General features: G+C 55.1%; 1 protein-coding gene across 2 annotated transcripts; it reads left to right on the top strand.

Annotated features, from left to right (window-relative positions):
- The first annotated feature begins 2516 nt into the window (after positions 1-2516).
- KCNG1 (potassium voltage-gated channel modifier subfamily G member 1) lies at positions 2517-23393 on the top strand. 2 transcript variants are annotated; one of them, XM_082744918.1, is made up of 4 exons: positions 2517-2758; positions 10665-10764; positions 13474-14285; positions 18426-23393. In XM_082744918.1, the coding sequence occupies exons 3-4, from the start codon at positions 13500-13502 to the stop codon at positions 19194-19196; spliced, it is 1557 nt and encodes a 518-aa protein (XP_082601044.1). In that variant the 5' UTR covers positions 2517-2758; positions 10665-10764; positions 13474-13499; the 3' UTR covers positions 19197-23393. The 2 variants fall into 2 exon arrangements, with proteins under 2 accessions (XP_082601044.1, XP_082601043.1); XM_082744917.1 differs by lacking the exon at positions 10665-10764.
- Positions 23394-23598: the final 205 nt, after the last annotated feature.

The following is a 23598-nucleotide window of genomic DNA, read 5'->3' as shown; positions in this document are numbered from 1 at the left end:
GGGATGTCAGCGAGATCTCTGTGTTTCAAAAGAAAAAATGTCATGTGAAATCTCCCAATTTTTAAAGGCTGGCAACTAATTCACGATTTAAAAAAAAAAAAAATTAATCCCACAGAGCCAAAGAAAATGGGTCCTCGAGCCAGAGCCAGAACCCATTTTGTGCCTCTAATGCCTACAAACTGCCCTGCAACCTGCCTGGCCCCTAGTAGGTAGTCAGCAAGCATCGATGGTTCATCTTTCCAGAAAAACCTTCCCTGGCATCATCAACGTGCATTTCCACACAACAGCTTGGGAAGGAATGCTTCTTAGGAGGGAAATGAAGATATGAAGAGAAGAGCTGAAAATCTGGAAGGCTCTAAAGGGAGGGAGGAACTGCAAAGAGGGAATTCCTTAAAAGGATTTAAAAGGATTTTATTGGACATAGTTTAGCACAAGTCAGGGATAAGATCAGGCAGTAATGTAACTCCTGGGCACAGCAAGTGAGTCTGTGTCGGGGAGTGAATTGGGGGGTGTGGGAAGAAAGGACTGTCCCTACTGATGGTCTCCATCCAGTGATTTGGAGTCTTCTGTCCACAGGTCACCCAAACACTTGACTCAAGCACATAGTGTTCTGATAGGCCCAACCCCAAGAGACAGTACCCCTCTCCCAGGGGTGCTCATAAGGTCCAGCTGACCCTACACCCCCACTGGATCTCATAGATCATGTGGGTTTTGAAATCAGACCCAGCTGGGATGAGCTTCAAGTTCTCAACATCAATGGTTCTCAAAGTCCCAGACTAGAAGCATCAGAATGACCAGAGAACTTACTAGAAGGGTCCCACCCCAGACCACTGAGTCAGAAATCGGGCGGGGGGTGGGAGGTAGCACTTCTGTCTTTGTCCTGTGCTCCCCAACAAGTCATATGCGCCCCTGGGATGATCAAATCTACCCTCAAAGGATTGTCCTGAGTGTTCCTCCTTCAATAATTTCAGGAACCTGGTCTGTCTGTGCCTGGCAGTGTGGAAGATGCTGGAAGGCTAGCACATCGATGGAGCTTCGTGTCTAGTCGGGAGACAGACAATAAGCAAGGAAAAAAAGAAAAGACATAAATGCCCATTTTCAGACAGGAGAGGAAGACAGGGACCTGAGCTACCACAGAGGGCTTGTTCCTCCAAGTGTGTTCCGGGGACCACCTGACCGCCAAAGCACATCCAGACCGGAAGACCTCTCGTACACACCCTCCGCAGCACCTCTCTCTGCTGTCCCCGCTGTTGCCTCAAATATGCGTCCCTCTCCTTCCTGCTGCAGGGTCATTGCCTTCATCATTCCATCCCCCTGGAGAGCTCTCTTCAGATCCTCCTTGTTCACGGCTGTGTAAATGTTCCCTCCTCAGCGGTCTAGCGAAAACGGTCTCTCCCCTCGCTGTGTAACCCACCCCCAGCTCTGGCTTCTTCCTTGCCCCCCTCACAGACTGCAATCATGCTTGTCAGCGGTTTTCATGATTCAGCCAGAAGGTGAGTTCTTGGGGACAAGTCCTTGTCTGTTGTGGTCACCTCCGCGGCCCCAGGAAGCCACCGTTTGCTGAACGGACACTAGAACCCTATTTCTCTTCCTTAAGTCCCAGAAAGCGTGGGCGTGCACCTGCCGAGGTCTCAGGCCCCGCCCACAGTGGGGTTTCTTCAACGCCTTTCTGGGTTCTCCGACGGCGGCGGGAAAAGGCGGCAGAGACTTCAAGGAAAAGAGGAAAGGAGTGTGCGAGGCAAAGGACCCTAGGAGGCCAGCCCTGCGGTGGCTCTGGAGAAAGCCGTCCAACCCGACCCCCAGCAAAAGCGCAACTCCTTCCAATTTCGAAGCGAGCCATCGCTCCCGACCGGCTGCCCGTGCACCAAGGGGTGCTGGACCCTGGGACCCCGGGACCCCGGGTGTGAGTGCCCCGCGTCGGCCAGGCGTGCAAGCGGCCAGACCACGGGGACCAGGAGGGAAAGACGTCTGACGGGGCAGGTGCCGTCCCTAAGAAGTTGACGCTGCCGGGCGCTTGCAGCCCCTGGCCCGCAGGGGCACAAGGACCCCGCGGGAACAGCACACGACAGGCTACGACATGTGGCCCCCAGAAGGCTGAAGGGCGCGCGGCCCCGGGGCCGCGGAGCGTGGGCACTTCGCGTGGCACGTGTAGACCCGGGGCCGTGACGCGAGGGGTGCAGAGCCACTGGGGCCCCGGAGCGCGGGGCTGGGGGGGGGGGGGGGGGGACGCACGTGATGAGGCGCGCGACCTGGGGCGGGGAGGGGGGGCGGCGCGCGGACGGCTCCGGGGCGGCGAGCGCGGGGGAGCGCCGGGGTGGGCGGCGGGCGGCCAGGCGGCCCTGGGCGTGCGGTCCGGGCCGAAGCGCTGCCCACCCGGGCGCGAGACCGGCCGGAACCCGGCAGCAGGGCGAGGCCGGCGCCGCGCTCTCCGCCGCGCGCCCACTCTCCCCGCCCCGCGCGCAGTCCCCTCCCTCCGTCCCGCCTCCTGCCCCGTCCCTCCCTCGGCGGCTGCGGCGCGGCGCTCCCGGCGCACTCGGAGCCCGGCGGGGACCGGGACGCGGAGGCGGGGTGGCCGAGGGTCCGAGTGCGGGAGCTGAGCCGGGCCCGGGGGCCGAAGTTTGCCCGCGGCTCCGGGAGGCGGCCCGGGCGGCTCCCAGCCCCTGCTCGCGCCCTCGCCCGGGACCCGCCGGCCGCCCGGGGGGACGGCAGCCGCGGCCGGGCCAACTCCGCCGCGGGGACGCCGTGACGGGAACTTGAGGTGGGAACTTTGCGCGCGGCGGCCTCGCCGAGCGCCGCCGATCGGCCCCCAGCGCCTGTATACTCGGGCTCGGGCTCGGGAATTGGGGTCTGCTCGTGGCCGTGAACCCTCGGCTCCCCTGCAGGGACACCGAAAGCCGCGGGGCGGGGAGGCGGGGGCAACGGGGGACCCGGGAGCGGCTGCGGGCGCCGGCGTGGGGCGCGCTCGCCGCGGTCACGGTGCGGGTCCGGCTTCAGTTTTTTCCGAGCCATCTCCGGGGTGCGAAGTGCTGGACGTGCTCCGCGGAGGTGACGGGGCGGGGGGCGCCTCCTGGCTGTGGCAGAGGTTTCTGGATCCCCGGGGGTGGGTGGGGGGAGGAGGGAGTGTTGGGGGGAGGTGGAAGAGGGGGCGCCCACCTCTGGCTTATTCACTCCATCCTCGGGCACAAAATAGAGCATCTCCACCAGCGGGCTTTATTCATTTACTCCTTCATTCATTTACTCAGCTAGCTTTTATGGAGCGCCCACTGTGTGCTAGGCGCTGGGGATTCCAAGACAGCTGTGTTCACTGGAGGCTCTAGCATCTTCTAGGGAAAGTGGGTGGCCGCCTCCTCAGCTTCAGGGGCTCCATACTCGGGAGGGGCTCAGCCTGGATGGACCGGAGTGTTTGGGTAAGGAAGGAAAAGAGAGAAGTTCTTTCATTCATGGATTGGACAAAGAGGGGTTGAGCACCTACTATGCACAGCTCACTATGCCAAGGGCCCAACGTGCATTATTTCATTCATTTAGGGAGCAGTTAGTAAGGCGTTGAGCTGGGACGAGAACACTGAAGCAGAGGGATGGAATCAGAGGGAAGCATCTTGCAGCTTAGAGAGGAGTAGGGGTCAAGCCCAAGCCTTTGCCTTGAGGAGGTCCGGGGCTGCCCGGTGGCTGACTGCAGCAACCCCCAGGTGTATATGCAGAAGCTGAATGGCCTTTCCTCCATTCATGGAATGCAGTCATCCCAAAGAGAGCGGGACAGCTGGACTAGGTTCTCAGATAGGACGAAAATGTCTTCAAAAACCTCCTTAGGGGAGGCTGATCGTGGAGAGGCAGTGTTGAGAAATACTGAGATAACCCGACCAATGAAGGCAGGCTCCCACCAAGAAGGGTTTATTAAAGTTGTCTGTTCACCAGGCATTTTCTGAAGCACTTACGGGGTGGCAGCCACCAAAGTCACCCAGAGGATGACGGACAGATGCAGACATCTCTGTCGCTGGTACCTTGAGATAAGGCAGGGGAGGTGCCATGAGGAAACAGGAATTGCTCTGATTCATTTTGGGGTGGAGGGTTCCTGCCTTGATGAATCTAACCAGAGGTTTATTCACTAGGGTGTGTCTGATACCCCACACATGACTGCAGTCAGAGTCCCTGTGGGGAGAAGGTCTCCAAGGGAAGTCTGACCTGCTGGGGCCCTGGGACGCTGTGGGCCATGTGGCCAGGGCCCTTTCTCTTTCTTGAGTGGATTTCTTGGGTTCTCCCAGACCTGAGCTTGGCCCTGGTATCTTCTGTCTCGGACCTCTGCAGAGGCCCCTGCTGAGTGGGGAGTGAAGGAAGGTGTGTCCAAAAGACAGGCTAGGATGACCCCTGGGGACGGACCTTATGGGTCATTCCCTAACACAGCCCATTACAGTGGAAAGATGCCTGTCATGAAACACGCTCCAAACCTGTGGGGAGCTGTGAGTGGGCTGGAAACAAGGCAACCTTGATCTGTGTCCCAAAGTTTAAGAACCCAGGCTGGGGGCACCCTGGAACCTGGTCAGGACAGCGGGGCCCCAGCAAGAGGCTTGCCAGATGCTCCCGGGAATGTGAGAGCAGAGAAATGTGTCCTGGATGCAGGACATAAACACTCAAATCAGAATGAAGAAATTAATCCCCCGCACCTCGAAAAAATGTCCTGCCTGGGCTGTCTGAATACATCATGAAGCGTCAACACTTCTTATGGCCAAAGACATGGGGGTCTGGGAACCCACTCTTGGTTGATTTGTTAAACCCAGAAATGGAGTCCCTGGGTGGGAAATGGTGGCCACATAGAATGAACGAGAAGGGGTAGGCAGGGAAGTCTAGTGGCAAAGCACTCAAATCACTGTGGGCCGTTTTGATGACCTAGACAGTATGTGGTTAACAAAATCAGGGCACAAAGGAATGTGCCACAGACAGAACCTGCACTTGGCCTCAGATTTGTCCCTGCTCTCTGGGGACTTTGCCCCACACCTGCGTCTCCCCAGGCAGGCAAGTACAGCCAGGCTCTCCCTCCTTCCTCACCGGGCCACCACAGCTTACCACGCACGCTGCAGCCTTAATGCTTCCTGAGGCCTGGAGGGACTGAGAATGCAGGTGTCCCCCTCCAGCTGCACGGGGTCCACGATGCTTCCTTCCCCCCAGGCTGGTTCCTCCACTGACGCCTGTGCTCCCAAGTTTCCCCGCTGCAAGGAGGCAAAGAGAAAAGGACCCTTGGCTCCCACCCCAAAATACATCCTGGTCGAAGGCAAATGTGCATTTGCTGTTATTTTGCCAGAAGCAGAACAAGGAGGCTCCAGAGGCCACTTGGTCTTTTTATGGAGACTCTGGCACATTTTCTTTTGGGGGGCAAGTGGCGATGGAGGGAAAAGCCCGGCTCCCAGCAGCTACATCTTCGGCTACATCTATGTCTTTGGCTCCCAGCTCTCGAAGCAGGGCTGAGATCCTTCCGGCGCGGTTGCGTGGTGATGAGGATGGACAGCAGGTAGCTAGGCAAGACAGATTCTCGATGCGGGTGCTGCATCTCGGGGCGGTCCAGCATGCTGGGACCTGGGCCAGCCTACTGGCTGGATCCATTTTGATTAACGTTTTAATTGGGAATTAATGCAGCATGACCCACCTCTGAGTCAGCCCAGGCAGGAGCCCTAACCCTGACAGATGAAGCCACGCTGGCAGGAGAAGGCATCGTGGGGAGATCTCAGAGTGAGGGAACGTCACAGGCTGAGAATCCTGATGGGAGAGGAAGAAACCAAAGCCCAAGCTGCTCAGGAGAAACGCTTTTCTTTTAGAAAGTTGCCTTTGAGCTTGTGTTCATTCCCTCCTGTCACAATATTACCTCCACGTTAGTGGCTTAAAGGAACACAAATCTAGCATCTTACAGAATGAGGGATCAGGAGCCCAAAATGGGACTCCCTGCCCTAAAATCAAGGGGTCGGCGGGGTCATGTTCCTCCTGGGGGAGAATCCATTTCTCTGCCCTTTGCAGATTCTGGAACCTGCCCACACCCCTGGCTTCTGGCCCCACATCACTCTGACCGCTGCTTCCACTCTCCCATCCGCTTCTCCAACCCTGACCCTCCTGCCTCCCTCTTAAAGGATGCTTGTGACTACATGCACCCCTCCCCGATAATCCAGGATTATCAAGATAGTCATATTTCATCAGTCTCCCCAGCAAAATCTCTTCTGCCACATAAGGTCACACATTCTCAGGGTCTGAGGATTAGGACATAGACCTTTCGGGGGGGGAGCGTTATTCTGCCTACCACAGTATGCCTCATCAACTTATGTTATAGATGGGGAAACAGGCTCAGCTGAGGGGGTGACGACATCAGTACCAATGTGAGAGGAGAGCCAGCACCAAAGCCCCACTCTGGAAAGTGTTTTCCACTTCACATGCCTCCTTTAAGAAAGGAAATGTGAGGGGAGGTGCCAAGCTTGCTCCACAGAAGCCATTCTAGCCTAAACACAGAGCCCTAATATGTGCAGACACAGCTCCAAGTGCTCACAGATAATGTGATGGTGACTCCAGTTTGTAGCTGAGAACACACAGGCACTGAGAGGTGAAGTCATTTTTGCAAGGGTGCACAGCGAGAAAGTAGGGAAGCAGGCAGGCCGGCCGTCGGCCCAGAGGCCACACCCTCACCTCTGACATTGTTTACGGCACCAGGAGAGCTCAGGAGAGGACAAAGCAGGAGAGCTCTCTGCCGGGAGGCCAAAATGGCAACTCAGAATTTGACAACTCAGTGGTTTTGTGGATACCTTGCTCTGCTGTGTGCAAATATACACTAGCAATCAATGTGTTTCCCCCAGCCACGGGTGACTGCCTGCTTCTCCCCATCACAAAAGATTTTCCAAAAGCTCATCCATAGACACAGAGAAGAGAGACCCAGTCCCTAGGTTGCGGCAGGAGGCAGAGACCGCCCCCTTCCTCTGGGAGCTAGTAATCCAGGGAGACGGTCAAATGCAGATGTCAGAGAGTCCTATAGGCGTAGACTGATTCTGGCTTTGTCACTTACATCAGCAGAGTCCTGAGTTTTTATTTAGCAAAGCCTTGATTTCTTCATCTATAAAATGGGGGTGTTAGTGGTCATGCCTAAAAGCTCCCTGGATGAAGGCTCTTAGCACAGCGCATAGCACTTAGTATGCAGTTAAGGGTGGCTGTGGCTGTCGTCATTACAGCACGGTGAGGGAGCATCCCCCCTCCCACTCTCAGAAGAGGGACAGAGAGCTACGACCCAAGGGAGGGGCACAGGGCAGGAAGAACAGAGTCCAGAGAGACCCATGGTTTGTTAAAAATACCAGGAGGTATTTTAGCAGTTCGGATCAGTGCACACCAGTTTATGGAACCCGCTCATGACCCTGACGGGAGGTGGCGATGGGGGTCAGCGATCAGGTGACACTGCTAATCCCCGCAGCAACCTTCCATTCACCAGAGCCTCACAGAGCCCTGTGAGCTGGTCATGCTTCTCCTTTAGGGAGAAAAGAGGCTCAGAGGGGGCCAGCGACACAGTGGGTGCAGATGGCTGTCTCAGGCCAAAAAGTCATTAGCAGGAGCAGCCGCGGTGGCCAGACCAGCCTGACCTGGACCTTCGGCCCATCCCACTCTCCCCCCCTACCCCCACCCCCAGGTCTAGCCCCTCCATTTGCAGCCGACGCTGACCGCACAGCAGCCTCTGCCACTCAGAACTCCTTACGGTTTCAGTGACCATTAATCTTGGAAATGAGTACTCAGCCCTCCGTCAGAGCTGGTGCACATCATCTTCCAAGAGGAGTTTCAGCAGTTCCATGGGCTCCCAAAGGGGAATTTGATCGAGGCAGCCCCAAGGCAGAAGGAAGATTTTTCTCTCAGAGCAGAAGGGTTTCTCCTTCTCCAGTGAAGTTCCCCAAGATTGGGACCCACAGAGCTTTCCAGGACCCCCAAAGTGTGGAGAAGTTGGTCAGGGGGTTCCCCACCAAAAGTCCAGAGCCGCTCTTGAACCCCCCGGCCCCGGAGGGGGTGTGGGCTACAGGTATTTAAGGCACACTCTCTTTTTGTCTGTCTTGAACTTGAGCATACGTGAGCATCTGTAAGGGAGCCTGTCAAAAATGCCAATTCCTGGGCACCCCCCATACTCCGGGATTCCGACTACAAAGGTCTAGGGATGGTCCTCCGAATCTGTGTCTCCCCTGACCACTCGGGCCATTTAGAGCCTGGTGGCTTGATTGGTTTCCTGCTCTTCATTTTTCTTTACCAGGATTAAATCCCAGAGTTGTGTTAACCACACTCCTCACTTCCTGCCACTGTTCATCACTGGCCTGTGCCAGGCTGTTTTATTCATTGTTTTCTCATTCCACACACCCCCCTCCCCTTGCTTCTCCTGTTCCCCTGCCCTGCCAGCCACCCTTTCCGCGGTGGATGTGCATCCTTCCTTGTGCTTGAGTCTCTGTCAAATTTGTAATGTGTGTGTGTGTGTTCATTTACATAAATAGCATAGTGCTATAAACTTCTGTTTCTTTTGCACTCGGCATCATGCTTTCAAGATCTAAATGTGTTGCTAAGCCTACATCTAGTTCAATGCTTCTAATTCCTATGCGACGTATAGGAGTCTACCATCTGTGTCTACCACGATTCACTTGTCCATCTCACCCCACCCCCATCCCTCACCTGCCCACCCCTGCCCCAGCCCCAGGAAGGACACCAGGGGACCCCAGGCAACACAGGACTGGCATTCTTGTACTTGGGTCCTCTCTTGGATCTGAGTCCCCAGAAGCAGACCTCGAGTCAAGGTTCTGCGTGCAAAGGATATATTATTGTGTCCCACACCCCCTGTGGACCCAGGTCTGAGAAATACACCCAGGACTGGGATTGCTGGCTCATACAGCAGCAACACCCTTGCACGAGGCAGTACTTCCTCCAGCAGGGAGCTCTGGGGCTCAGACCAATGCCAGGTTCCAATCCCATTGGATCAGGTCAAGAAAGAAGTCACCCTTGGTAGGTGGAGAGAAAGATGACAGATCTCCCTCATAGTTAAAAATACAGCAGGTGTCTGTTGAGGGTCCACTGTGTGTCAGGCATTAGGCTAAGCACATAACCCAGGTCATCTGCCTTGGTCTTCACCATGACACAGGGAGGTAAGAACTTTTCATATCCCCATTTTACAGATAAGGACAGTGAGTCTCAGAGGTAAGACATGACTTGCCCAAAGTCAGAGTGACTGGCCTTGAACCCAGGTCTCTAGGTTTCAAAGTGCATGGGCTCTTCTGCTCCCCCGAGTTGGAGTAGTCAGCAAGCTGTCCCCCAAGCTGGAGTGGGACCTGCTTTTTCTGAATCTCCCCAATATTGCTATCTTAACTGAGCAGCTGAAAACAGCACAACCTCCTTACCTCACGTTTTGGGAGACAGAAGTCTCAAATGGGCCTTGCAGGGCTAAAATAAAGGGATCCACAGGCTGCATTCCTTCCTGGAGAGTCCAGGAACCAGGCCTTGCCTTTTCCAGCTTCTAGAGGCTGCCTGCTGTCGTCGGCCTGTGGCCCCTTCCATCTTCAAAGCCAGCGGTGGCCGGCCAAGTCCTCTCACACTGCATGGTATCTGAAACACTTTCCTGCCTCTCTCTTGCATCTTTTAAGGACCCTCATGATGGCATGGGCCCCCAGAGAACCCAGGATCATTTTCCCATCTGAAAGGCAGCTGACTGGCGACCTTAATTCCTCCTCACCTGTAATCTAACCAATTCACAGGTTCCAGGGATTAGAATCAGGGCATCTTGGTGGGGGCACAGCACTCCCTCTACACATCTCCCTAGTGGGATCTACCTGCACTAGCCAGGCCCGGTGTGGAGTACAACTTCGACAGAAAAGTGGGTGCTGAGTGCTTGGTGCTGGGCACCGGGAGCGCCTCAGCCTCTGGGCTCTGCCGTTTCTCTGCTAGCCTGGCCCTCCTGTCCTCTGCAGCTCAACCAGGTCAAAACTACCAGCTGAAACACACACACACACACACACACACACACACACCACCACCCCCACCCCACCCCACCACCCCACCCACCCCCTCTGTCCACCATCCCACAGCCAGCAAGTGCTGCCTCTACAGGAGGCTCACCAAAACGCCCCCTAGTGTCTCCTCCGTGAATGGCACCGCTGGAATCCATTCTGTCCCCTTCACCACACTCCTCTCCCACAGCAAGTCTTAGCAGCAATTCCTCCAAAGTCCATCTGGAATGCAGCCAATTCTCAGTCCCGCTTCAAGCCTTAGCTGACTCTTTCAAGAATGACTACAGAGAATTCCAGCCTGGTTTCCCATAGTCTACTCTTGAGGACCACCCCCAACACCCGACTAAACCCCAGCCCCTTGTCATGGCCCACTAGGCTCTGTTTCATCTGGTGTCTGCTTTCTCCCACTCAACTTCTCCCACCTTCCCCTCACTCACTGCACCCAGCCACTCGGCCTTCTCTTGGCTTGACCACACAAGCCCACCCGCAGGTCAAGGAGCAAGCTCTTCCCATTCCCTCAGCCTTAGACACCCTTCTCCAGGTCCTCATAGGGCTGGCTTATTCCCATCCAACCTCAGCCCCAAGGTTGTCTCCTCCGTGAAGCCCCTCCCAGACCACTCCAGCTCCTCTTGCTGTCATGTTCTTGCTCTATTTCCTGAAATGATCTGTGTACTTACTTAGAGACCACCTCTGCCACTAGAATGTCCACCCCCGGAGGACAAGGGCTGCGTCTGTCTTGGTCTCTGCTGTGCCTGTAGATCTGGCCCAGACCCAACACATGGTAAGTGTTGAATGACAGCTCAGGACTCCTTGTCATCTTCAGTATCACAGCCCCTTTCTCAAATGGCTTTCTCTTCCCAAGCATCCATAGACCCTCAGAGACAAAATCACTAAAATCCATCATGCTCTAGGACTGACAGACCCAACACTGTAGAGAAATGTTAAAAGACCAAACTTCTCATGAGGGTATTGGGCTGGGTGAAAAGTGACATTGGTTTCTAGAAGCAGGGCTTTGGGGCCTGTTTGATTTATGAACTTCGCCCAAGACTCTAGAGTCTAGCATGCAGAGCCATCCCCCCTCTACACCCATCAAACTGGGTGTCCCCAAAACCCAAGGCCAAGGAGAAGTGTGCCCATTCCCCATCTAGCAAATCCCAGCACCTGGCCTCCTGTGAGCAAGCAGCCTGCGCGACGCGGGTTTTCTCCTTCTCCGTGCTAAACGGTATGCTGGGACAGGATAACTTTGCACATAAGAGATGCTGAGCCTTTAACTCACAACTGACAAGGGTCATAAGAGAAAGAAATGAGGGATCGCTAATTGGGGGAGCTCTGTGCCAGAGAGAGAGCTGGGAGCTTAAAAGACATTCTGTCTGTAAGAGGTGATTACAGCTGAGGGAGTTTCACAAAGGCTCTTCCAGGCTCACAGGACCAGAGGAAGGTTCCTTTCCCTCTGTCACCATTCTTGCCAAACAGAATGTCACTTTTCCTCTTGTCTCTGGTGGCAAAGATAAAGCAGCTGAACTGAAAAGCGGTACCACTCATGTGAAGTGCCTAAAAGGGATTATTCTCGCTCCTCCAAGGGATTCTGGCAGGCGGTGCCCGAGGAGACGGGTTCCAATTTTAGGTGAAGTTAAGAAACATACTCAACACTCTAAAATCAGATCATTTTCATTTCAAGCGCAGGTGCACTTAGTTTTCTAGAACCCAATCTGTGAAACCGTAGCTTTCCCCAGAGATAAATGAGTGGAGGCATGATTTGTTTTATGTACAAGAATTTCTGTTAGGAAGGATCGTGTTTCGATGGACCTCCCCACCCCGGCTCCTGTTGAATACTTTCTTACCCATACAGGGGTGTGTGTGTGTGTGTGTGTGTGTGTGTGCACGCGTGCGTGCATCCTCATGCATTTTCCCTGCATGTGTCCATGGCACAGATCTACACTCAGGGATTAGAAGTGGAATTGATAGACTTTGCTGGTACCACTTGTTTCCATGAGGGACTGGGCTGGGGGGAGGGATGATGAATTTTTAAAAAGTAGAGTATTAGAATCTTACGCCCTTTCTATAGATCAGCTTCATTCTGGAGAGCTCGGTGGCTATAATCTGGGGGTCTCAAACTCAAATGCCTACGAGGGCTAGGAGCAGAACATCCAAGAGTGAAGGAGAGTGGGTATTAGGGAAACAACTGGGAAGGGTGGGGATTGTGGTAGATTGCCACGTGTATGCCCTGCCTATGGGGAGACAGTCATTCCTCAGCTGGGATTTAGGCCACGTGTTGCCTAATAGTCTGATTTTTCTAGAGAAACCAAGAATATACATTTTTACAGAAAATGCCTCAATTTTCAAAATCTCCTCCAAGCCAGGCACGATATCTGTGAACCAAATTCAGTCTGCAAGCTCTGAATGAAAAAGCAACATCATTCTAGTGGCACGTACCCCTAGTTAGCTTTGAGGGTTGGGAAGGAAGGAGCCCGTGTAAATGGGAATTTTGACCTCCAGTTTTCAGAAGTGTCTTCCTCGTGTTGGCCTCATTCAGCAACTCATTCGGCAGCTACTTCTTTGAGCTTTTACACTGCTGGGCACAGAGATTCAGAGCTGAGCAGAGCCCGGTTCTTCCCCTACAGAGCAAGCCATCTCGCACAGGAGTCGGGCTTGCATAGTTATAGTAAAGATGACAATCAGATACAGGGGTGGGAGGACTTGATTTAGAGGGAAGAGCCAAGGAAGGCTTCCTGGAGGAGGGGTCATCCCTGTCCAGCTCACCCCATAGCCTCAAGTTGTTGGATGGTATACGGGCAACTATGGCACTATTGTGATAATCGTGCTTTCTCCGGACCCTGCCTCTTACTTACAGCTGATGATACAGGTTTTCCACTTACGGAAACAATACAAGGAGTCCCTTGAAGGTAAACACAAATAGCCATAATAGACAGCAAGGACCAAGTGCCTCCTGTGGGCCAGGCACTGTGTTAGTAGATGCTCTTAAGCACATAATTCATTCAATCTTCTCAACAATCCTACAAAGTAGGCGAAATGGTTGTATCCACTCTACAGATGAGGAAATTAAGAAGCATGCCCAGGCCAGGAGGCTCCAGAATCTGTGCTTGTAACCACAAGTGCCTGGAAGTCCAAGTTCAGGGTAAAGCTGGGGCTGGCTTCCCGTGTGGACTCTCTTCCTGGCTTGAAGGTGGCTGGCTTCTGTGTCCCCACTTGGTGGAGATAGAGGGAGCTCTGGTGCCTCTTCCTCTTCCCATAAGGGCACTGACCCCACCCCTCATGACCTCAGCTCAAACCTAAGCACCCTCCCCTCTGCCTGCCTATACTGACCCACAGGGGTCAGCACCACCCCCCCCCCCCCCCGCGCGCCCCGGTGAGTTGAGAAGAGGAGAAGGGGGGGCACGGTTCTGTCCCCAGCACCGAATACTGGCCGAATGGGCACCGTCAGCTCAGACTCAGGCCTCACTGAGGGTCTCTCTTCCCTTCTCCACCCCAGGCGCGAGGGGGATGTGAAAGCCCAAAATGACCCTCCTACCGGGAGACAACTCTGATTACGACTACAGCGCCCTGAGCTGCGCCTCGGACGCCTCCTTCCACCCGGCCTTCTTCCCGCAGGGCCAGTCCCTCAAGGGCGTCTTCTACCGCCGGGCGCAGCGGCTGCGGCCCCGGCCCCGGCCCCAGGACGCGCCCCGCCAGCCGGGCCAGCCCGAGGACCGGCGGCGCCAGATCATCATCAACGTGGGCGGCATCAAGTACTCGCTGCCCTGGACCACGCTCGAGGAGTTCCCGCTGACGCGCCTGGGCCAGCTCAAGGCCTGCACCAACTTCGACGACATCCTCAACGTGTGCGATGACTACGACGTGACCTGCAACGAGTTTTTCTTCGACCGCCACCCGGGCGCCTTTGGCACCATCCTGACCTTCCTGCGGGCGGGCAAGCTGCGCCTGCTGCGCGAGATGTGCGCCCTGTCCTTCCAGGAGGAGCTGCTGTACTGGGGCATCGCCGAGGACCGCCTGGACGGCTGCTGCAAGCGCCGCTACCTGCAGAAGATCGAGGAGTTCGCCGACGTGGTGGAGCGCGACGACGATGATGAGCCGCTGTCCAGCGAGGACCCCGACAGCGAGGGCCCGACCCAGGGCGAGGGCCGCCTGGGCCGCTGCATGCGGAGACTGCGCGACATGGTGGAGAGGCCGCACTCGGGGCTGCCCGGCAAGGTGTTCGCCTGCCTCTCGGTGCTCTTCGTCACCGTCACGGCCGTCAACCTGTCCATCAGCACCCTGCCCAGCCTGCGGGAGGAGGAGGAGCAGGTAAGAGCCACAGCTGTGTGCGGGGGAGGCTCGCTGCCGCTGCCGGGAGGGAGAGTCTCTGAGTCCAGGAGACAAAACAGTCTGCTGGACCCCTCTCTCTGGAAGTCCGCCTCCTTCATGCGGGTGCGGTCACCTCCACCAGGAGGCCTTCCCTGACTGCGCCGGCTGAGCAGAATCTCCAGTCCCTTCTGATGTCCCCTTTACACGTGTGTTGTCCACCTCCACCTTCAAACACCAGCTCGAGCTCGGTGCCTGTCGTGGTCTGTGTTGTGCCCCCAGGGTCTAGAACAGTGTGGAGCATGGACGAGGCCCTCAGCCACTTTGTGGAAGGAGCAGATGAGTGAGTCCAGGAATGATGTGATGTTTATTGTGCCTGCCCCTGAGCCAAACGCCGGCTACATCAAGAATTATCTCACCCACATGAGCCCTATCTCAAGTTTCCTAATTCCCTTGTTTAAAAATATTCCAGATATTTTCTGGGTTTTGCATATAATTTTTATTGACAGCTGTGCATGTGTGCATGTGTGCTCAAATAGCGAACATCTCTGTGTTAAGCAAGAGGATGTAAAATGTTTACTCCATGGCCTGACCGAGGTGTGAGGTCCGTTCTCAGGGGTAGCACTCGGCAGGCAGCTACCAGCAGCCAGGGGCTGGGCCGTGGTTCTCTCTACAGCTTATATTCTCAGTGACTCCCAGCAACCCTAAACGGGAAGCGTTCTCATACCCAGCTGGCGGATGGGAACAGTGAGGCAAGGCAGCATGCCCAGACACAGGTCTGCCTGAGTCCAAGGTCTGTGTTCTTGAACAAAGAAGTACGGGTCCCACATGGTAGCCTGGACTTCACAGTGTGATTGGCCCACACTGTGCTCCCTAAAAATTTCACTTGGTTGCCAATATTCAAAAGTAAAGCATCTTGCATTTAAAAATTCAAACTGTCAGCTCCTCAAAATGTATATGGTCAGGTCCCCTGGCCTGCTGTCCACACAGCAGCTCTGGGTGGGAGCTGAGTCTGTGGGAAATATGTGCTCCCTAGTTCAGCTTCCTAATATATGAGACTTTGGGGCATTTAAGTTGGGAGCTTTTCCCCACATGGGGGTGGGGAGGGGGGGCATGGCAGGTTCTAGAAGCAAGTGTTAAGACAGACCAAAACATTCAGACAAGTACAAATTATATAAGCAATAGAGAAATAGGTATGCTGTATGAACTCAACATGAATATCATGCGGCCAGCATTTATTGAGCACCAGCTGTGTACCCTGCATGTGCTGAGTGCTTCACAGGAACTCTTTGATGGAACATTGGAACCTCTCACCAGGCGAGGGTTTTTCCACATACATATATAATGCAGGAACAGGTGGCAATGGCTATTGCATTTATAACACATGGAGAGGCGATGGGTTTCTGACACTTTTTTATACACAGATTTTTAAAGTATTATAAAAGTAACACTCAACCAGTAAAATTAAGTTTTGATGAGAAGGGGGAGTGATGAGGAGGGCAGAGCTAGGGCCCAGTGGCCTGAATTTGAATCCCATGTGTCCACTCTGGCTGCACATCTGTGGGCAAGTTACCCTCTCTGTGCCTCAGTTTCCTCACATGGCCAGGGGGGCTACACCAAGTCTCACTTCACGGTGTTGTGAGGAATCAGTGAGTGATTCCCTAGGAAGTGTCCAGAGTAATGGCCAGCGCTGGAGCGTGCAGGCAGTGCTAACCATCAGGGGACGTGCACCCGCCAAAGAGAGAGAGGAAATGTTTGTCATTTGAGACCTTCTGGTCGCAATTATAAATTTTTTCTTGGCTTAGCATTGGCAATTCTGACTTTATCAGGAAAATATTAATAAAGCTACTGTTTTAGTCACCTTCTGACACTTGCTTTTTTTTTTTTAAGGACACAGGTTTTTTCTTGATTCAGTGATAACGCTGTTCTTTGACTTCATTTTGGAGACCAGTGGGGTTCACTGTTTCACTTGCTCCTTGAGCACACGTTCGAGGGCCCACTGTGTTCAGGCATCGCCTGGCATGCAGGGGGACCAGAACAAGTTCCAGCTGCAAGGACTTCAGGTCCCATGGAGGAGGGTCAGTGACACCCCTGTGACCATAAGTGTGAGTCACAACTGAAGGGGGCTCTTATGAGAGGCCCATCAACTGCATTGGGGATACGAGGAGGAGGCCCACTCCAGGAAGGCCTCCTAGAGGAGGAGGCTTCCGATCCCAGAGGGCTGAAACCTCATGGCCCACCGAGTGCTAGTTCATTTCTGCAGCCTCTAACTTATTCCTAGAGAGAGAGCTGCTAACACGGCTCTCATAGAACCCAGCTGTGCCCAGGAATGACAGATGCCCCAGGCTAAAACCACGTGTGCCTTTCTGCTCTGTCACAGGCTGCTTTGAGATTGAGCTCCAAAGCCACTGGGGACGGGCTCCCATCCAGTTCCATGCCAGACAAGAGGGACCAGCGGGCAGCCCGCATGCCAAATGCAGCACAGAGACATGTTCAACATGTTCGAACCACAGAGTGTTCTCTTTGTATTGATTTAAAACCCAGGAGATTTCATGCTAAAGTCCACACTTCCAGGCTCTCTGAAAACTTCAGCGTGGCAGTGGCCTCCAGCCTGAATTCTCCTGGTGCAGCCATCAGGAGGTCCCTAGCAGGACAGCTGCGCTCTTTGGCTGGCCTCCACCCCACCTGGCCCAGCTCCCTCGGGTTCCCCTTGCCCACCTGGCCCTGAGTTGGCACTCCCATCTAAACGCCAGTCCCATGAGCTTCCATCTATCTTGGTGACAAATGCGAATTGGTCACTTGTCGCATGTGGGGTTGTTCCAGGCACCGGTGTCCTAAGAGCGAACAGCACATAAGCTGCTCCTCCCTGGGGAGCTCTAATCTGCTGGGGCAGAAGAGCAGGGGAGGCAGAGGGTGGAAACATAATAAACATGATACATAAGCAACTTATAAAGCATTTTAAACGATGAGGAAGCCTCTGAATAAACAGAGTAGGAAAAGGACACTCAGGGTAGAAGATAAAGGGAGAGGGGACTGGTAATGGAGGGGGTCGTGAAAGGCCTCCTGGGGAAGCGATATTGAAGCAAAGAGCAGGAAGAAGGGAAGGTAGGGCCATGGGGGTATCTGGGGGAAGAGGACCCCTGCAGGGGGAGCAGAAGGTCAAGGCCTGGCTTGGAGGTGAGGGGAGCCTAGGGGCGTGGGGACAGTCTGGAGAACACGAACACGGCAGGCAGGGGGCTAGGAAGTGGGAGAGGTGGCGGCCAGTCCGTATGTGCCGTCGAAGGACTCGAGCGATCTCTCCCGAGCCATGGAGGGTGACGAGCAGAGAAGTCACGGGATCTGATTCACGTTCTCAGCATCCCTCTGTCTATGTGTGCGGAATAAACCGTAGGGACCAGGGATCCCGGGAGGGAGGTGCCTGCAGCTGTCCAGGCAAGAGAGGATGGTGGCTGGACCAAGGTGAGGGCAGCAGACAGAGAAGTGGTTTGATTCTGGAATCGTTTTAAAGGAACAACCAAGGTGATTTCCTGAGGACTATGTGAGAGGTGTCAGAATGAGGCTGAGAATCCCATCCTGAGCAACTGGAAAGGTGGGATTACTAAGAAGTTGATAGCACTGGTGGGCGGGTGTGCAGGAGACACTAAGAACCGCAACAGGCTAAAGCTTAATTGCTTCCACCCCCAAAAAACAAATGATAACTATGTGACATGATAAAGGTGTTAGCTTAAGGCTACAGTGGTAATCTTATTGCAATATATAGATGTATCAGATCAACATGTGTACCTGACACCGACACAATATCATATGTCAATTACATTTCGGTAATGATAATTTAAAAAAAAAAAAAAAAAACAGCAGCCCGGTTTGGGACATGATGAGTTTGAAACGCCTATCAGACACCCTAGGAGTGACATCCAGGAAGCAGTCCTTCTGGGGTCTGGAATCCGGGGGCGGCAGGTGTGGGCTGGCGAGAGAGAGAGATGAAGAGGGGGGTCATTGCAGGGACCTCAAGCCCTTGGCCTGGCCACGCCCCCCTCCCCCAGCTGGGGATGTGAGCCTCACTAGGACGGGGTCAGGGCAAAGCACACCAGTCTGGCTGGTGGGACCACTGACCTCTGCCCCAACCTCCCCCCTCTCTCCCAGGGCCAGTGCTCGCAGATGTGCCACAACGTCTTCATCGTGGAGTCGGTGTGCGTGGGCTGGTTCTCCCTCGAGTTCCTCCTGCGGCTGATCCAGGCGCCCAGCAAGTTCGCCTTCTTGCGCAGCCCCCTGACGCTCATCGACATGGTGGCCATCCTGCCTTACTACATCACCCTGCTGGTGGACGGCGCGGCCGCGGGCCGCCGCAAGCCGGGCGCGGGCAACAGCTACCTGGACAAGGTAGGGCTGGTGCTGCGGGTCCTGCGGGCACTGCGCATCCTCTATGTCATGCGTCTGGCCCGCCACTCCCTGGGGCTGCAGACACTGGGCCTCACCGCCCGCCGCTGCACCCGCGAGTTCGGGCTCCTGCTGCTCTTCCTCTGCGTGGCCATCGCGCTCTTTGCGCCCCTCCTCTACGTCATTGAGAACGAGATGGCCGACAGCCCCGAGTTCACCAGCATCCCCGCCTGCTACTGGTGGGCCGTCATCACCATGACCACTGTGGGCTACGGGGACATGGTACCCAGGAGCACGCCCGGCCAGGTGGTGGCGCTCAGCAGCATCCTCAGCGGCATCCTGCTCATGGCCTTCCCCGTGACCTCCATCTTCCACACCTTCTCGCGCTCCTACCTGGAGCTCAAGCAGGAGCAGGAGCGCGTGATGTTCCAGAGGGCCCAGTTCCTCATCAAGACCAAGTCGCAGCTGAGCACCATGTCCCACGACAGTGACATCTTGTTTGGAAGTGCCTCCTCGGACACCAGAGACAACAACTGAGCCCAGAGGACATGACCCGTCACCACCGCCACCGCCAGGAGCTGCCCTCCCTGCCCCCTCCCCCAGCTCTGCCTGCCCTCTGCGGCTTGAAGCTATGGCCGTTGCTCCCAGACGACTTCGAAGGCACGTGCGGCTCCGAACGCAGCCCCGCATGGGACCGGCTGGAACCACACCCCAAGAAGGATGTCTGCAACAGCCACAGAGGGATCCCCACTGCTCCACCTCCACAAGTGAAGCCGTAGTGGTTCAAGAGCCCAGCACACAGCTGTGTTGCCCCCCACCCCTCGCCCCGCCCCATATCGGTTCCCCCCAATAAGGAGATGGCTTTGTTCTTTCTACCATGTAAATAACATGCCCAGCAAAGACTTGCTTTGTGGGTCCGCCCGGAGGAAAAAGGACAAATGACACCAGGAACGTGGGTGTTGAGTGTGGATCGTGTGCAATTAAAGAAAACCGATGAAAAAGAGAAAATGCCTTCCGAAGGGGGCTCCGAAGAGGGGAAGCTGTTTGCCAGCAAAGCCAGCCCGCGGGGGTACTGGGACCACATCTGGCCTGTTTGCTTGGGTCGTTCAGGCCTGGTGGGGCCCAGTGGGGTTAGAGAACAGGGAGAGAACAGACACCTTTGGGGAAATTGTCAGTAAACACCGCGTTCCCTTTCTGCTTTTCTTGGATTCCTCCCACCTCCTGGTCTCTCTTCCTCCCTCTTTCCTTCTCTTCTGTCCTCTGTTTGCTTCTTAGGTGCTTTAGGGTTCTCAGACTTTTCCCCCAAGGCACCCCAATGGTTCAGTGGACACCAAGGGGCCTGTCCGCATTGCCAACTACAGGGGTGAAATCACTTCATTTATCTTTTAAAAATACTATGGATTTTCTTCTCTATTCCATATTCATTTTAACATTCTTAAAAAAAAAAAAAAAATGCGTTAAATCACCTCCCTGGATATAAATCTAAATCTGGAGTGGGGCTGATGCTTTGGGAGGGTGGGTCATGGGCCCCTCAGCAGTCTGGGAACCACTGTCCGGGGCCCCCTAAGGCCTCCCTGTGCCCTCCGGAAGCCTCCCGAGCACCCTCCCAGCACCCTCCTGGCTACAATCTGTTCCTGATGCACGTTAGAGACGGCCCCTACCCCCCTCACTCCCAACCCCCGCCAGCCAACAGATTCACTCAGCCCGAGGGCTCCAGAGCCCTTCAGGGCTGGGACATTCTGGGGGTGAACCTCAGCCTGGCTTCACCCCCACGGGTACAGCAACATGGCTTTCTTTATCCCAGACCTGCTGCTGCCTTGGCCGTGACCCCTCCCTTGGGCCGGCAGCAGGAAGCGCGCTCTGACACAGATCTGACCATCTGACCTGGTGACCTGCGTCCACCTGGGGCCGCCCATGATATGGAGACTAAAACCCAGATGCCCTGAGGGACCTGGGCCCTGTCCTCCCCTCCAGCCTCAGCCCGGCCTGTCTGCTATGCTCCCTCCACGCGGCCACAGGGCCCTCCCGCTCTGCCGACACATCCAGCCCCTTCCCATCTCCGGCCTCACGTCTGGCAGATCCCTCTCCCTGGAATGGCCCCTCCCGAAGAACCCTCCACAGCCACCCCTCTAAAGAAGGCACAGCAGCCCCTCCGTCTAACTCCTCCTCCCCCGCTTCGTCTTCTTCATCGCCCTGTCGCCCTTCCAAGATGCCCCGTGTGTTCCCTGCCACTCGGTCACGGTCTGTCTCCTGCACAAGGCCAGTGCTGCTCTCGCGCTGTGAGGCCCTACGGGGCAACGCCGCTCACTGCTGACTCCCAGCACCGAGCCCTGGGCCCGGCACCTAGTAGGTGCTTCCGAAATGTCTGGGGAGCAAATGAATGCGGGGAAACGGGAAAGAGGGCCAGAAAGCAGAAAGGCCTTCGAGCATGTCTTCTCTCTGCGTTGGGTGGGGAGGCCTGGCGATCTCAGCACCATGTACTGCGAGGCTGAGTGGAAATATCCTGTGAGTCACGAGGGTGTCGTTAAAGGCTCCCCTGACACCTGCTTCCCGTGACTCACGCCTGAAAAGGAAGTTTTCCGACTAATTAGCTCTACTTTCCCCAGCCTGCTGGGTGTCACAGCAATTGGGCCCTACCACCATGGTAATAATACCTTAGATTTGTGGGATGACCTTTCTTTCTCCCTCCAAAGTGGCTGTGAGAGGCAGGAGACAATTGAAAATGCTAAACAGAGAGAAACATGACAGAGGGCCGCATACAATGGAGCCCTTGAAAACTCAGTGGAGTGGTAAAGCAAATACGTTTCGAGGTGGAGGAGGGAGCCCCAAATGGGCCAGCACTGGCAGGGGAGCTGGGCCCCCCACACATGGAGGACAGAGTCTAGCACTGTCCAGAGGAGGAGCTGGGGTCATGGAAGGGTTGAGACTTCTGCACCCAAGACACCCAGATGTAGGCACCCTCCAGACCTCCCCTGAGGGACTGAGGAGTTCTGCACACCCAGAACATGGCGTAGGGTCTTTGGCCCTAATTAAGAATTAAGAGGCCTTGGAACTCCTAACCAGCTGCTTCTAGGGCAAAAGGGACCAACTTAACGATGACCACTTTTGCGGTTTTTTCTGGCAATGTGGAATCTGACACAGAAAGCCCAGCTGGAAATCACACTAAAAAACAACCCCGCTCATTGAAGCGTGGGGGCAAATTCCTTGCCCCTGCCCTAATGGGGCTTCCCTTTTGACCCTGGTACAGGCAACAGAACCTATACAGCTGGGAAGGCGATGTGCAAGTCACGGCTCTAGGAGAAACAGCAAAGCAAGCCTTTCTAAATTTGTTTTATTTCTTGGGTCCCACGGTCATCCTCCATCTCCGATTTAGCTCTCAGTGCCTGCAGGACTCGCTGCGGGGGGCTTGGGAGTGCCGATTTAACAGCCCGGATTCTCGAGCCCTACCCCTGAGCACGTTCAGGACTTCTCTCCTTGCACACAGAATGTATAGGGAAGCCAAAAAAAGACCCAGTAATCAAGATCAATCATATTTTAATGCAGCTTTTCTTTTCATCAAAATTTGGGGCACCAGGCTGGCTCAGTCAGTGGAACATGTGACTCTTGATCTCAGGGTTATGGGTTTGAGCCCCACGTTGGGTGTAGAGATTACTTAAAAAAAATAAAATCTTTAAAAAAGAAAAAAAATCAAAATTAATGCCCCAAATCCACAATGAACAAAATATCTGAATTTTAGGTAAAGATGGGCTCTGCCTTTGCACTCGCGTGATTCGGCCCCATGTGTTGCTCCCTTGTTCTGATCCTGCCCCGCCCCCCAGGCATACCCTGCAAGACCCCTCCAACTGGCCTAGGGCTAGTCATCCAAGAAGGGCAGGTGGGAGCCGTTAGCCAAACTGGCATCCACAGCTGCTGGGGCATGAGTGCCCATCCCGCTGAGGGGGATGAGGACAGGCACCAAGACCACCTCCCACCGCGGAACCAGAGCCGTGTGAACTGAAGGTGATAACTTCTGATGTTGGTAAGCACAGTTACCTGGTGAGGGGTGACTGGGACCAGGGAGCGGTGGAGAGAAGCCACTTAAGAAAGTCAGGGAAGGGGGCCGCCTGGCTGGCTCAGCCAGAGGAGCATGTGACTCTGGATCTCTGGGTTGTGAGTTCGAGTCCCACGTTGGGTATAGAAATGACTTAAATAAATAAAGTGGAGGGGAAAAAAAGAGGGCCAGGGAAGGTCTCTCTGAGGAGGCGGCCTTGATCTGAGGGAGAGGTGTGGACAGCAATCCAAGCCGAGGGGACAGCCCAGGCAAAGGCTAAGAGGTGAGGAAGATGGAGACATTGTCCAGTTGTCAGGGGAGCACGTGGGCATGGAAACTCATCCCTGCTGGGCACACCCTTCCTCCCAGGGAGAAAACAGATCTGCAAAGTGGACACTGAGCAAACATTTCCAGCGAACTTCCTCCGAAATAGTCTTTGTCACAGCAGAGGGGGACAAGACAACCAAAAAACCAGAACTGGACCCAGCCCCTGCCTCCGAGATGCTGGTAATCTGATGGAGGAAAAGGCACGTGAGTAGACATTTCCAGACACGTGGAACGATGGGCGTGCGGGCCCGGGGCTGTCGGAGCGTGGAGGAAGACAGACGTCAAAGAAAGCCTGGTTTCCACGCAGATTTCCATTTGCTAAAATGGCTTCACGTGTGTTTTCCTTCCGAAACCAATAAAGTGTTCCTCCTACTGCACGTTCTGTCTCTCCCACTCTGTCTCGGACCTCTCCCCATCCAGGCCTGTCAGCTTATAACGGGAATCTGTCCACTTGGGTCCCGCACTGGGGCAGCCCGAAGCCTCTCGGTCCCGGATTGTTGCCAGAGCCTCCCCCCTGGTCTCCCTGCTCTCCCACCTCCCCTCTGCACAGCAGCAGAGGAGCCCCATTACAACCCCAGTCAG

Source organism: Mustela nivalis, assembly GCF_964662115.1.
Source record: "Mustela nivalis genome assembly, chromosome: 8".
NCBI classification, from domain to species: domain Eukaryota; kingdom Metazoa; phylum Chordata; class Mammalia; order Carnivora; family Mustelidae; genus Mustela; species Mustela nivalis.
This window is presented reverse-complemented; position numbering and strand designations above follow the sequence as displayed.